Source organism: Phaethon lepturus, unplaced genomic scaffold, assembly GCF_000687285.1.
Source record: "Phaethon lepturus isolate BGI_N335 unplaced genomic scaffold, ASM68728v1 scaffold50720, whole genome shotgun sequence".
NCBI lineage: Eukaryota > Metazoa > Chordata > Aves > Phaethontiformes > Phaethontidae > Phaethon > Phaethon lepturus.
The window spans coordinates 31121-44177 of NW_010510743.1; the positions used below are offsets into that span (position 1 = coordinate 31121).

A 13057-nucleotide genomic window follows, 5' to 3' on the forward strand; every position below is an offset into this window, starting at 1 on the left:
AGGAATGCCCTGCTGTGCATTTTTCTCCCTCTCCTCTGAGATAGGATGCTGAATGTTACAGACGACAGCTCATTGTTAGGAAGTGTTAAATATTACAAGTTACACAGGAGTCATCATCAGTGAAACAGGTTCCATCAGCTTTTGCAAGCAAGGAGCAGCCCGGTCTAATGTGAGCATCTCTGTGTGATCTGCTCTGGAGATGGACAGAGTTATGCAGTAGGGAATGCTATGTGGAATCCTGTTTTGTCCCATTGTGCCATCATCACTTTGCATTTTAAAAAGAAAGCTCAGAAAAAGAATTACTGAAGAACTTGCAAGCACTCCTTTTTGCAACAGGGAGGAAGTATGAAGGAATGCAAGCTGAACTTGTTGGAATAGCACTAGTATCCAGAAATTTGCTCTAAGGCATGAGGTGAGGAGAATAAGTTGGCATTTGTGTCAGCGGTAGGCTTACTGTTACTCACTTCTGTGGCAGCTTGGTAATGCATCTGAGAGCTGCTCACCTTTCTCTGCTCTGGTTGTGTGATTAAAAAGTCAAGCAAATACACTTATGATAGTATCTTTCCTGGTCTTATCCCTTCCTGAAACCTCAGTTTTCTGATAGTGATCTATTCATTCATGTAGTCCTTTAATTATTTGGGTGAATCTGGTTAAGCCACCTTTTTGTAATAAGCATGCAGGCTACCTCCCCTTGAAGCAGATTTTTGGTTTGGTGGGCCCATGTAAAGTAGTCTGCCAGGGCCAAATGGAGCATCACTAGGTGGATTTCTAAAGTTAATTTTGTGGTTGTTCATGGGCTTCTTGGAGTCCCTTGTGAAGTAGTCTTGCAGGAAGGTCAGTATTGAATCAGCAAAGAAATAATTTTCCATGAAATGAAGTGGAGCTGTAAATGATCATCACTGGGGGAAGGTAGGATGATGGGAAGAAGAAGAAAGAAGCTGGTTAGTAAAACTAGTTAGTCCGTCTAGGTAGTTGACCTCAAAGGCACACAAATATTATCATTTGTTACTGTTGTTATAAAACTGTAGCTGCTACTTTCATTTTGATGTTTTAACATAACAACAGATGAAGTTAGCCCTAAAGGGACCCGTTGTCTGCTTTATTCCCGTTAGTGGTAGTCATTCTATATGTCGTCTTATAGGGCGAGGGCTCAGTAAGCTCTTCTGTTACACCATATGCTAATACAGTGCTGATAAGCAAGTGTGAAAAATGAAAGGGAGGAATGCATTAATTGTATTTGTGCAATAAGGTATGCTATCAAAGGTAATTATTTCATGACAGTTTTAGTTATAGCAGTTGTTTTATCATGGAATAAAAGATGGCTTTAGGAGCCTTTTATTGGAAAGACAATTGTATCAAATTAGTACCAAATTAGATTTTTGTCTTTATAAAGGTGAGCAAACCCATGAGCAGTTTTTAAATTGGTGTCTTCTACTCTACAAATGAATAAATCCTGTTTGAGGGTTAAAGAAGCTATTATTCTGTCCTTTATGCTGACAGCTTCATTACTGATTGGCCTACTGTTGGTATTAAAAAAATGTTTGGCTCCTTATGATCTTTGTGCATGCAACTATAATATTAATACAGACCACGGAACTGTTCATTAAGAAATGACTTTAAATGAGGTTGATGCTTGTAAATCTGGAGAGATACAGATGTTAAATGCTGCCATTCCTTTTCATATACAGCCGTATGGCTAATAATTTCCAAGTGGCTAAAGCTCTTGTTAGCAAGAGTGCTGGTGTGTTAAGAATGGCCCTATAAATAACTTTAAGAACTGAAGTTGAAGGTGCTTCTTTTAAAGACTATTGTTAACTAAACATTATTGCCAAACAGATGGAAAGCATTCACCAGCCTGATGTTTTTAGGTCTAATTATATTATCGCCTGTCCTGTACGGCTCAGTTGAAGAGGTGTATCCAGAGGCCAATTTATAATCATTTAGCCAACACCTGTTTGGGAGATATTGACAGTCAAAGGGCACATTTTAAAAAAAAAAAATCACATATGTTCTCGTATTTATTGCCTCAGTGTGAACAGTGTCTAGTTACAAACAAACTTGGGACAAGAAGGAGGAAAGTGACTGTAAACACATAGCTGTTTCCGAACCATTTTTACCTTCTTTTGGCACCTCTTGTAAAGTGACTTTTATTTTTATCTTGTTCTTTTGGTTTTCTTTATCATTTTCTTGGTTGGTGTTTTTTTTAATTTTATTTTAATTTTATGCCCTTTGGTTAAGCAAGGAGAACAAAACCAGTTTTACAGTTATTTATTCAGCTGGTTTCCACTGGAAGCCTCAGGTGAAGAGGCCCAAAAAATTGTTCGGCAAACTCAGTGGCATGGGAGCATTTGCCTTTTCTTACCGTGCCCTTGACATGGAAACTGGGTGTCATTCCTTTGTCAAAAACTCTCGGTAGCACCGACTTCTGTTGATACTTTTTTCACCAGAAGATGTAGAACAGTTTTTAAAATTGGGTGCAACCCTAGTAGAAGAGGAGGTCTTTGAGGTGGAGAGATGTCTCTCGCTTTATTTCTTTTTGTGAAATTTGGCGAGAGGAGAATTCTTAGAAAAGGCTCCAATTCTCCTCCTCTTGCTTGAGACGCTCAGGGGTACGATGGGGTGAGATGAAGGGCAGTGTTTTGAATGCACATCCCGCTGCATGGGACGGCTGTTTCCGCAGTTCCCTTGGCATGGGGAAAGTCAACATGTCAACCTGGTAGACTTCACCCCTTCAGAGATGGTGGGCATGACTACGTGGCTGCCCCACATAGCAGGGAGATAAGGTAGACTGTGTGCTGCGTTGTCCTTCTCCTTTCACCTGATGAATCCAACGCCATGTTACTCCTGACACATCATTCCTCCGCACAAAGTCTTTTTTTAATGTGAGCTGACTTGGTCTTCACTGCATCTTGTCTATTGAACTGGAAGTTTGGTAACCCCAGTTGCTGGCATTTGCAGCCCTTTAGATGTTTGATTTTGCAACCTAAATATTTTGGTATAACTGTATGTGAATATTCATACTGGAAGTTTACAGTGTCTATTATAAATAAAAAGTGAGTGCACACTCTTGTTCTTGTTTCTAGAGGAGGATTGGGCTTGTGCTTTTGCTGCTTGTGTGGCTATCTTGCAGCTGGTGCTTTTCAAGTACACTGTGTTCTTGAAGTTTGAAAACAATTAATTCCTGAGCAGGTTCATTTGAAGATGGAGAGGCAGAGGGTTCCAGCTCCCTAAAGATACAGTTTTCCAAATATATATTTTTGTTTGTTTTGTTTTCAACACATAAATAAATGGAGCTTGCTAAGAGGGAAAACGTTATTTAGTACTTCTCTTATTGCTCCGGTGTGTTTAAAGTGCTTTCAGTAGAGGTGATGCACTCCTAACAGAGATGCTCTCTGCACTGTAGGTGTTCTCCTCTCTTGCAGTGAACCCATCCACTCTTTTCTCCCTAAATAAATCCTCTTTATTTTGTTGTTACCTTAATACTAGTTAGCACTAGGTAGCACAATGGGATTTCCTTGCAGCTATTTCTGTTGTGGCTTATGAATGCTGCAAAACAAAAATGGCAGCGGAGTAATGAGACAGCAGTGACTATACAGTTGATAAAACATTTTATTGTGGCCTGGGCATGTGTGTGGCCAGCTTTTTGTTTAGCTTCCTTGAAAACAGTTATGTAGCCACCCTGTAAAAAAGAAATAAAAACACACAAGAAACCCCTCTGGTAACCCACTGGTAGGCAACAGATTTGATGTATAGGAAGCCTGATGGGGAAAAATGTTGCACTAGGAAGGTAGGTACAGTGGGGATTTAAGTGATGAAGGTAATGCTAACTGAAGGTTACTTCCTGTCCTTCATTGTGTTCCTACCATTGCATATCTATGAATTGGGTTCTGCTAATTATTGCTGTAATTAGAAAGTACTGGTTATTTCTGTAAACAAGTTAGAATTCATTCTTTAAATTAGCTGGTTGGGAATCAGGTGACATTCTGGTAATTCTCTAGAAATCTGTATCCTCAATCGTTATTTCTTTCCTAAAAAAAGACTGGTTATTGAATGTATGCTGCAGGGCTTTAATTTTTTTTAATCATTACTTCCTTTATAAGAATACTCAACATTAGATTTAAGAACTGTGTTTTGTTAACTTACTCGTGTGAATCTTAAATGTTTCTCTGAATACTTTTTGCTTAGGTTTTGCTTGTAATGGACACTAGAACACAGCAGACTTTTATATTGAAGGTGAGTAAAGTCTGTTACTACTTCTCTAAACAGTTTGTCCTCCTAAATTACACCACCACACAAAGATCAATTTACAGCTAACGTATAGAGTTATCTCTGCGATATGTTGTTGTTTTAATACATATGTCCCTATTAAGTGCACTGGAATTGTTTTTTGTTGGTATTCAGTTGCTTTCCCTTCCTTTCTCTGTAACTCTTTAGTGCTCAGATGTGCTGGTTTACTCATTTGAGTTGCCACCGGTTATTGAGGGCAACACCTTAGCAGGCTTCAGTAAAGAACTGCAGTTTCAACGTGCTGCTTAAAACTTCTGTAAAGCCCTGGTGGCTCAGGACGTGGACAGGTTGCTGATGAAGGTGAAAATTCTCCTTAGCCCTAGTACATCCACAGTACTTAGTGTTTGGCCTTCTCTTAGCTGAGGAATATGATATTGGCCAAAGTGGATTCTGGATGACATAGACAACTGGTCTTATCCAAAATTGCTTTCCTATGTTTTACATCAATAGGCTGTGAAAACTGAGTGTAATGTTACTAAACGACTGAATTAATGACTAGTTAATTGGTCAGAATAAAGTTTTTCACGTTACTCTTTTGTGTTTCAGAAAGTGCTCAGATCAAGATCCCAATATGCTCAGAGCATCTGTGATACTGAGAATTAGTTTAGTACGAGTATCGTTATTGTGACCATGATTTCGGGCTCCCCTTGACATGAATTCCACTGCTGACGGGAAGAAAGGCTGCAAAACTGTATCTCAAACATGGAGCTCTAATTAGTTGTTGACATTTTGTAACTTCGCTTCAGGTCTGGCTTACAACCCTGCCTTAACTTTGTGCATCTGGCCTTTGAAAAATTGTTTGTTTTAAGTATGTGCAGGGTACAGAAAACCTGTTTGTTCCTCAGAAAGGATTATTTGTGAATATTGTACGTTAGAACCTCACTTTATCTGCTGGCAGATAGGCTAACATTGAATTTCCCATTTAACTGCTTATGTTTATCAATATTGTAATAGGTCACACTATTGACATAATTTTTTCTTTCTCTCTCCCCTCCCTTTTTCCCTCCCACATCAATTTTTTCACTTCTGGCAACTTCATCTCTGTGCTACTTCCCAAAAATCATTACCTCTCAAGGAGAACAATCCTTTCCTTTTTGTTGTGGTGGTTGTTGTCTTTAGCAAAGTACAGTGGAAATGTGAGGATTACCTGTAAGGCTACGGCATTCTTTTCTCTTTAGAACTGGAGTTGAATTTTTTAAATAGTGTCTTTTGGTCACATAAAAATAAAATTTTAAAAAAAGGTCACAGGGAAATAACTGAGTGTCATCCTGATGACTTAGTTTGAGAGAGATTCTAATAAAAACATTGACCCATGTAATTGATTTTAATGGCAGCTTTGTGCCATCTTCTGTTCTCTGGAAATATGCCAGATGCCATCAGCACAGCCTCGGGGGACCGAGGGGCATAGAGCAGCAGATGAGTGGTTTCTCTGAAGCCCAGAGTAACTCGGATAGATTAGTTTGGTTGATAAACACAGAGCACAGCAGGCTCCAAAGGCAACTGAGGGTACAACTGACCTTTTTGTTCTCTGTCAGGGTCTAAGGAAAAGTAGTGAGTACAGCAGGAGCAGAACGACCATCATCCCCCGCTGTGTGCCCAACATGGTGTGTCTGCACAAGTACATCATCTCCGAGGAGTCTGTCTTTCTTGTGTTACAGCATGCAGAAGGTTTGTCTCTTGTTTAAGTATATTGCTGAAAAGAGTCAAAGGTTTATGTTTTAATCAATGGTACATTTCATTGTCAAATTAATATCATACATCTAACTGAAATATTTTTAGTGTGCCTAAGAGATATAAGGCACTTCCCTTACACCGATGAGGTGTAAGACACCTCACTCCCATTCTCTATCCCTTCCCCTTCCTCCCCTCCCCCATTCTGCAGTGGATCTGATTCCTGTTTCAAATAGCCTCAAATCCTGATGGGTTACTTGAATTTTAGCAATATTGAAAGCTTCCAACTGTTTATTTTCTACAGGAGAGTGAGTGCTTTGACTGCAACAACTATCTGCAGTGTTTACAGTCATCTCTGAGAGGTGTAGTTGTTGGCTACTTTTGTAAACTTTGGCAAGTAAATGTTTTAGCATCTTATAGTTAAAATGACAAGTATTCACACAAAAATTTAGTAACTCTCTGCTAAAAAACATGAACATTTGCCTGTTGGTTAATATTGCATAGTTATTCTGATCTGGATTTTTAAGAAAATAGCTAGTGGCATCACACAGGAGTTCAAAGCAGAACCACAGAGTTGTGCCTTCAAACTATTTATGAAATTCCTGTTAAATGTACAGGGAACAGGTGGCACAAAATAATTACATTTTTTTTTCTTTTTTGGTCTAACACCTGGATTTAAATATTCCCTAAATGTAATTACCCATATTTGTTTAGAATGAGCGCAGAATATGAATTTTGGGATTGCTAATAGTTCTTTCTTTAGGAGATGTTAATAATTCAGTCAGAATGGATGATGTGAAGGAACTAAGCTAACTGATAGAGCAAATAACTTTATTACATGGAACGTTATTTCTTTTTTTCCTAATAACTTAGATTTTGGCTTTTTCATGAACAGTATGTCACGAGGCCAGTTAACTTTAACTTTACAACATGAATGACTGTTTCTGTTGTGTGTGACTTAATTTTGCCATGAGCAGTGATGTGCGAAGAAAGGCCTCACATTACAGTACTGTCTGATGGTCATCTCAACGGTTTACAGTGTTGCTCTGTACAATGCTCCCTTTTCTTGAGGTGGGTGTAATTCAGCTGAATAACTTGGAGACTCTCACCTGAACGGTAATCTCCACGCAAGCTGGTACGTTTTGTTTGGAGGAATAGTATTTAAAAAAACCCACAAAACAAAACCCCAATCCTTGTCAGATACCAACTGTGCTTAAAGCTAGCATAATCAAAGGATTAGAGATAGGATAAAATAAGAATTAAAAAAAACCTGTCTCTAGTATTTCTGTGATTTCTGAAGACCTACAGTTTTGCTCTTCTCTTCAGGAAGAATGTTCCTTCTCAAGACAGATGGAAAACTGTGTGAAGAAGTAGTGGAATTTGAGAGGGGAGCAGTGGTCAGATGGAGAGAACAAAAATTTTAAGGAAGGTTTAATGTGACCAGTTGACAAAGATGATCTCCTGGAAGTGATAATTTTATTGTGCCAACAGTGAGAAAAATGGAGACATTGCATCATCAGAGCTCTTTAATTAAGAACAGAAATCTCAGCTTAACATTTGGGCTGGATGGGGTGGTGTTCTAAAAAGGAATGAGACTCTCCTGGTCATCTTTGACATGGTCACAAATCCAATGAAATGTGCTTGGCCTGAATGTGTTGCTCTTACCAACATTGGCTGTAACATGTTTTGAGTTTTATGAGGGAAGGACCTTTCATTTACTAAGTGCCTTTTAAACCAGGTTTGTGCAACACACAGCCTTGTGCAGCACCCGTCACCATTTGTTTGATCTGCCAGCGGTGAAGGTGGTGTCTGTCACGCATCCTCAGGGGCAGCCACAGCTCATGTTGCCTTTCTCCCAGCTGTGGGTCAAAGCTATTCAAGTAGGAGGCATCGGAGGGAGACGAGTTATTTTGAGGTGGAGTTGGGAGAGGAGGTGCTGACGAGATATGAGAGCTCTGAAGGGGAACAAGGCGTGGGGAGCATGGGAAGAACTGGGGAACATTGCAGAGAGGATGGAGGACTGTCAGGCTGTGCTTGGAAGGAAGGGGGGAACTGCGGGGACCAGAAGGGATTTCGATGTGGGTGAGGGCTGTTGTTGGTAATACTGATAACATGGATTCACTTGACTTGGGCACTTGTGGATTTAAGTTATAAGCTGCCTAGGGTTTTCCTTCTTTCTGTGATAAAGCACCAAGTAGTTTGGAAATGGATTCACCTCTATCCTTGTCTGCAAACCATTCAGAAATGATGATGTGCTATAAGGACTTTTTCCTGATTATCAGAGAATTAACAATGTTAATTTCTTTAAGGATAGCCCCGTGCTTTCATGAACTTACTGTCTGGGCTCAGAACAGGCAAAGGGAGAGGAAAAGGAGTGATATGCTCTGTTCTGAAGAGGGATAGCTGGGGTACAAAGTGATGAGTACATTGCCTGAGAATGCATATAAAAACCGTATTGGCAGGTGTAAGGCCTGATCCCCAATCCCTAACTAGGGCAATAATTTTGTGTTGCTTTTAGAACTGTGTTGCCTGTGCACCTCACCCTGTCCCAGCAGACTGAAGCTGGAAGGTGATTGTGGAGAAAGGCTGCATTTTCTAGCTATACATGAATAAAAAATGAATAAAAAATAGGGCTAAAGTTATGCTGTACTATATGCAGGGACTAGTCTTGCTCATGCCACTAATGATGGTCTTGATTGCATCAGTCTTACGTTAGTAGCACTCATCCTTTAAATTACAAGTATAATAATATAGGAATGCCTATAGATAAAGCTAATTTTAAAATTTTGTCCATCTCAGTCCAAATGTAAATAGGGAAGGTGCTTGTAGTTAATTTTGGGAAAGGATAAAAATTTCTGGGATGGTACTTTTTAAGTGATAGTCTCTGAAATTTTATTCCATGACTTTATGAATGCTCTTAACATTCATGCTCCAAGTAGTTCTATTCCAGTAGTAAAGAAGATTCTACCAGTCAAATTTGTAAGTGGTGGTGATTTATTATATTAGGTATGTTAGCTATACCGTCGGGAAGTTCAAGATTAAAATACTAATTTTAAGTGGGCAATGGCTTGAATCATAGCAAATTGAGAGGAGGTTTTAATGTTATATACAGACATTATGCATTTGCTAAGCAGCTTGCTATTTTCTGTTTGTGGTAAATTTTAACTGTATTAAGTGCAGCACAACTGGGTTTTGTATGTAATTCTGCAAGCTTGACCACAGACTCTTGTTCAGGATGAAGACTTTTTTTTTTCTTTTGGTAAATCGTGATGCCATTTCACGCTCAGAATTGAGTGAGTGAGGTCTTGGGTTCTCTTACAGGCTTTTCTCATGGCTGCAGTTGGAGGCTTCAAGGGTCAATCAGAAGCATGAAAGTCCATAAAGTTATCTTGTAGCTTTGTTGGAAAGCACTTGGCAAATTCTAGTGTGGTAGAGAGCCAATCTGATGTTAATAAGGCCTCGCTGCTTCTTGGCACCACTAACTCCAGAAATTTTAGAAACAGATGCTTCAAAAATAGGCTGGGGGGCTTCCATGGGACATCAAAGTTTAAGTGGCTGTTAGAAGCTGTCAAATCTCTTTAAGCATAAACGAGCTGGAGTTCCTATCAGTCTGGAGAGCACTCAAGAAACTTCATGGTGAAGAGGCTTGCTGCACACAGGAATTGATAGACAACATCACGGTAGCGTTCCGGCTTGCAAAGCTGGGGATTTGTCTTTAAGAAAGGAGATAATACTAGCTGTAAATATTCAATGGCAATTGGAAAATGTAGGAAAAGTGATATGGTTCTTGGCAAGTGACTTTTTTAGGAGATGGCTTTGAAATAATAGCTTTTGCTCAAAGTGCATTGGGAAGTGGGAGCTTTGCATAAACTAGCAAACTTTGTAGCAGAGATTCACCAGCAGCAGTGGAAGCAGCCATATACATAAGACTCTGGTGTTTGTAACTACTGTCATGTTAGAGATTAGGTTGGAGATTAGCTTCCCATTCATGTGTACGCTGCAACCCTACTGTGGCTGCCATTGGGATTCTGTGAAACATTCTTATTGTATCATGGTAGTGCCTACATGTCTGATTCCCTTTTGGCCTAGATACTGTGCAAGCATAATTTTATGTAGTCATTGTATATTAACATGATGAAGTTTACCAGTAGGCATGTCTGTTGAAAAGGGGGACAGTGATTCTAAGAAAACCGTTAAGTTTGCACTTTTTCCAGCAAGGAAGAATATTAATTTGAGATGCATGACTTATGATTGGTATTCCTGGCCATAAACAAATTCTTATGCAGTGATGTAGACAGTTGGGCAAGGTTTTAGGGAATAAATGAAGCAGATGACTTTCAGTACTCTGTTTTTCTTCCCTATCCAATCACAATTATTTGGAAGTCTGGATTGTTCACTTTCACTTTGTTTGGGATTTCCTAAATACAATGATTACTGCATTCTTAGCCGCATTCCAGTTCTGAAGGAATTGGGAGTATATTGCCCTGCTAAGCTAGCAAAAGCCATTGATTTATTTTGGAACATGTCTCCTTAGTCAGTTTTTTAGGATGTGAAGCTGAAATGCTAAGTGTCTGAGCACCGGGTGAGGAAAAATCCAACAGGTCATGAATTTTTCTTGTCAGCTGGAACAAAACATATTTAGGAGACTAAATTTGCTGATCTGTTAGGTTTCATTTTATCCTATGGTATGTACTATATAGTCTCTGTACCTTCTTCTCTTTGATGTTCCTGTGTCAAGTGCTATTAATAACAAAAAAACCCTGCAGAAATGTTTGAAAGAATGTAAAAATATTTTGGACCTAATGAGATTCCTAGACAGCTTCATCACTTGGTGCTGAAAGCTTCCTGTTGATTATTTTGGACACTAACTTTTTAGATTCTGCCTCTCGAAGCAGAGGTATATCCTCCAGAGTGCTGGAAATGTGTAAGGCAATTCTAATAAGTAATTTTACATTGAATAACTGCAGAAGAATATAGAACTTGGTGATTTTCATGTGCTAATAAAGCCAGGAGTGAGCTAGGCTGGTTGTAGAGTCAGTTCATGGTAGAAGAAAATAATCTTAATAATTAGTTGTGGTAATACTGTACTTCTGAAATTGTATTAAATGGTAATAAAGTTTAGCTTAAAATGGTAGCTTTTATAGTTATTTAGTATGTTAGACTATTTGACAATGACTGAAGCTTACTTGCTTAGATTGATTTCTGTAATTTTAGTTTTTATAGATTCCTGATACTGTATTAGCATGGCTTGCTAATGGGTTTTCTTGATCTTACACAACACATGGAGAGGGGGGGAAAGATTATTAGTATGTCATTCATAAAGGCATAATTATATACCCAGATACAAATATCACTCTTGTTTGACCCTGGATTGCACATTTTCAGAAAGGAATAAAATTGTTGTTTTGCACTATAGAACACAATTATTGAATAGCATTTATTTACGTAATTCCACTTGACCAGGAGGCCAGTCTTGAAATAGTTGTATGAAAACATATTTGGACATAAGAAATTGTTTTGTTTTTTTTAAATTTACTTGCATTTAACTCTAAATTGGAGTTGCAGTAAGTGGTCATTTCCACTGTGATTTCTAAGTCCGAGTGATTATTAATAAGCAACTTCTTTTTTTAAAAAGGTAAGATAATACATTTACAAATAGAAAAGGAGTCATTGTTGCAGTTCCGTCCATTTTCACAGGTGGACAGTGGTGAATTCCTGAATAAGGGTAAAGAGGTTTGTTTTTTTTTTTTTTTGTCTTTTGCAAATTTTAAGTTTGCTGAAAGCATTTGAAATTGAATATTTTTAAAAATGTAGCCTGAACCTCTTGACTCTTCTACTGATTTTTCTGTGGGGTTTTGAAGGATTGATCTCAACACATTTGTTTTCCTTCCTTAAGCCTTCTTGGGTCTCCTGCATTCTTAAGCTACACTCAGACTTTGGGTAGAGGCCAAAATCTAGTGGAGGCTACATGAAATCTTGCATAAAGTGAGGTGGAGGGAGCAGAAGACAGGAGTTGTCCTGAGGGCAGCTTGACCTGTCTATAGATGAAAAGCTAAATTGTGTGAGGGTAACTCTTGCACTTTTCATGCTGCTGGGCAGCCCAGCCCATTCTTACCTTAATATATGGGTACAAAACATTTAGGTCAGTGCGAGCTGTTCAGCGCTCACACGTAAAAGCACACCTGGTATCCAGTAATGACACGGGGGGGAAAAAAAGTGCCAATAGATCACAGAAATAAGGTTTTGAGCTTTCTGCATCCCTGGGTCAAAGCTCAACCCAGGCCTCCATTAAAAAGACCTCTTCTTACTACTTGTATCTGAGGAAGGACTGATCATGCTAATATTTGCCTTAAAGCCATACCTGGAGGCCTGAGGTGCTGTTGTGCCAGGCACCGTCCAAAGCTGCAAAAATGTGATGTGGGTCTTTGTGGGTCATGTTCTCCGAACACCCTTTGAAACACGAGAGTTGTGTTTTCATAAGAAATTTGTGAAGCACAAATAATAAACGCTAGTAGAATGAAGATTGAAATATTTAGCATTTGCTTGTACTAATTAATGTAATGCAGGTGGGATGGGGAGACCTTGTGTTTTATTAAATGCACCAGGAGCATGGTTGTCAAATGAGATTTTATTGTTTGGTATGAAACGACCTTAAATAATTCCATGCCTAGTTAATACACTGGGCAAAGTTATTTTGCAAGCACTGTTTACTTTAAGTGGTTTAATTGAAATTTTTAAGAAAATGTATTGTTATAAAAGTATTGTTCCATCAGAATCTTGGGGTAAAGTTAAACTTTTCTGTTGCTTCTTTTGTCATGGATGAAAGTGTGGAAAAGAGGAGAGAGTCTTTCACACGTATATAAAAATATGTATGTTTTTACTGTCATTCTCTTTTCTGTTGTTTTCTCTCCCTGCCATTCCATAGCAAAAACATGAATAAATGTACAAATGTAATATTAGAAAAAGATTTACTGGTGATTGTGGCATGAACAACTTTTATTTCTATCAAATCAGTTTAAAACCGGTAATTCTGAAGTCCTATGCAAGCTGCAGGGCTCCGAAGGCATGGCAGTGCCCTGGCTCTGCCTTTGCCCTGCTG

The 13057-nt window shown here is 38.8% G+C and overlaps 1 protein-coding gene across 2 annotated transcripts in view; it reads left to right on the forward strand.

Annotated features, from left to right (window-relative positions):
* RPS6KC1 (ribosomal protein S6 kinase, 52kDa, polypeptide 1) overlaps positions 1-13057 on the forward strand; it is a 62854-nt gene that overhangs the window by 29968 nt on the left and 19829 nt on the right. For both annotated transcript variants that reach the window (XM_010281739.1, XM_010281748.1), the window contains 2 exons: positions 4186-4233; positions 5823-5955. In XM_010281739.1, coding sequence (XP_010280041.1) covers positions 4186-4233; positions 5823-5955 — 181 coding nt within the window. The remainder of the gene's footprint in view (positions 1-4185; positions 4234-5822; positions 5956-13057) is intronic.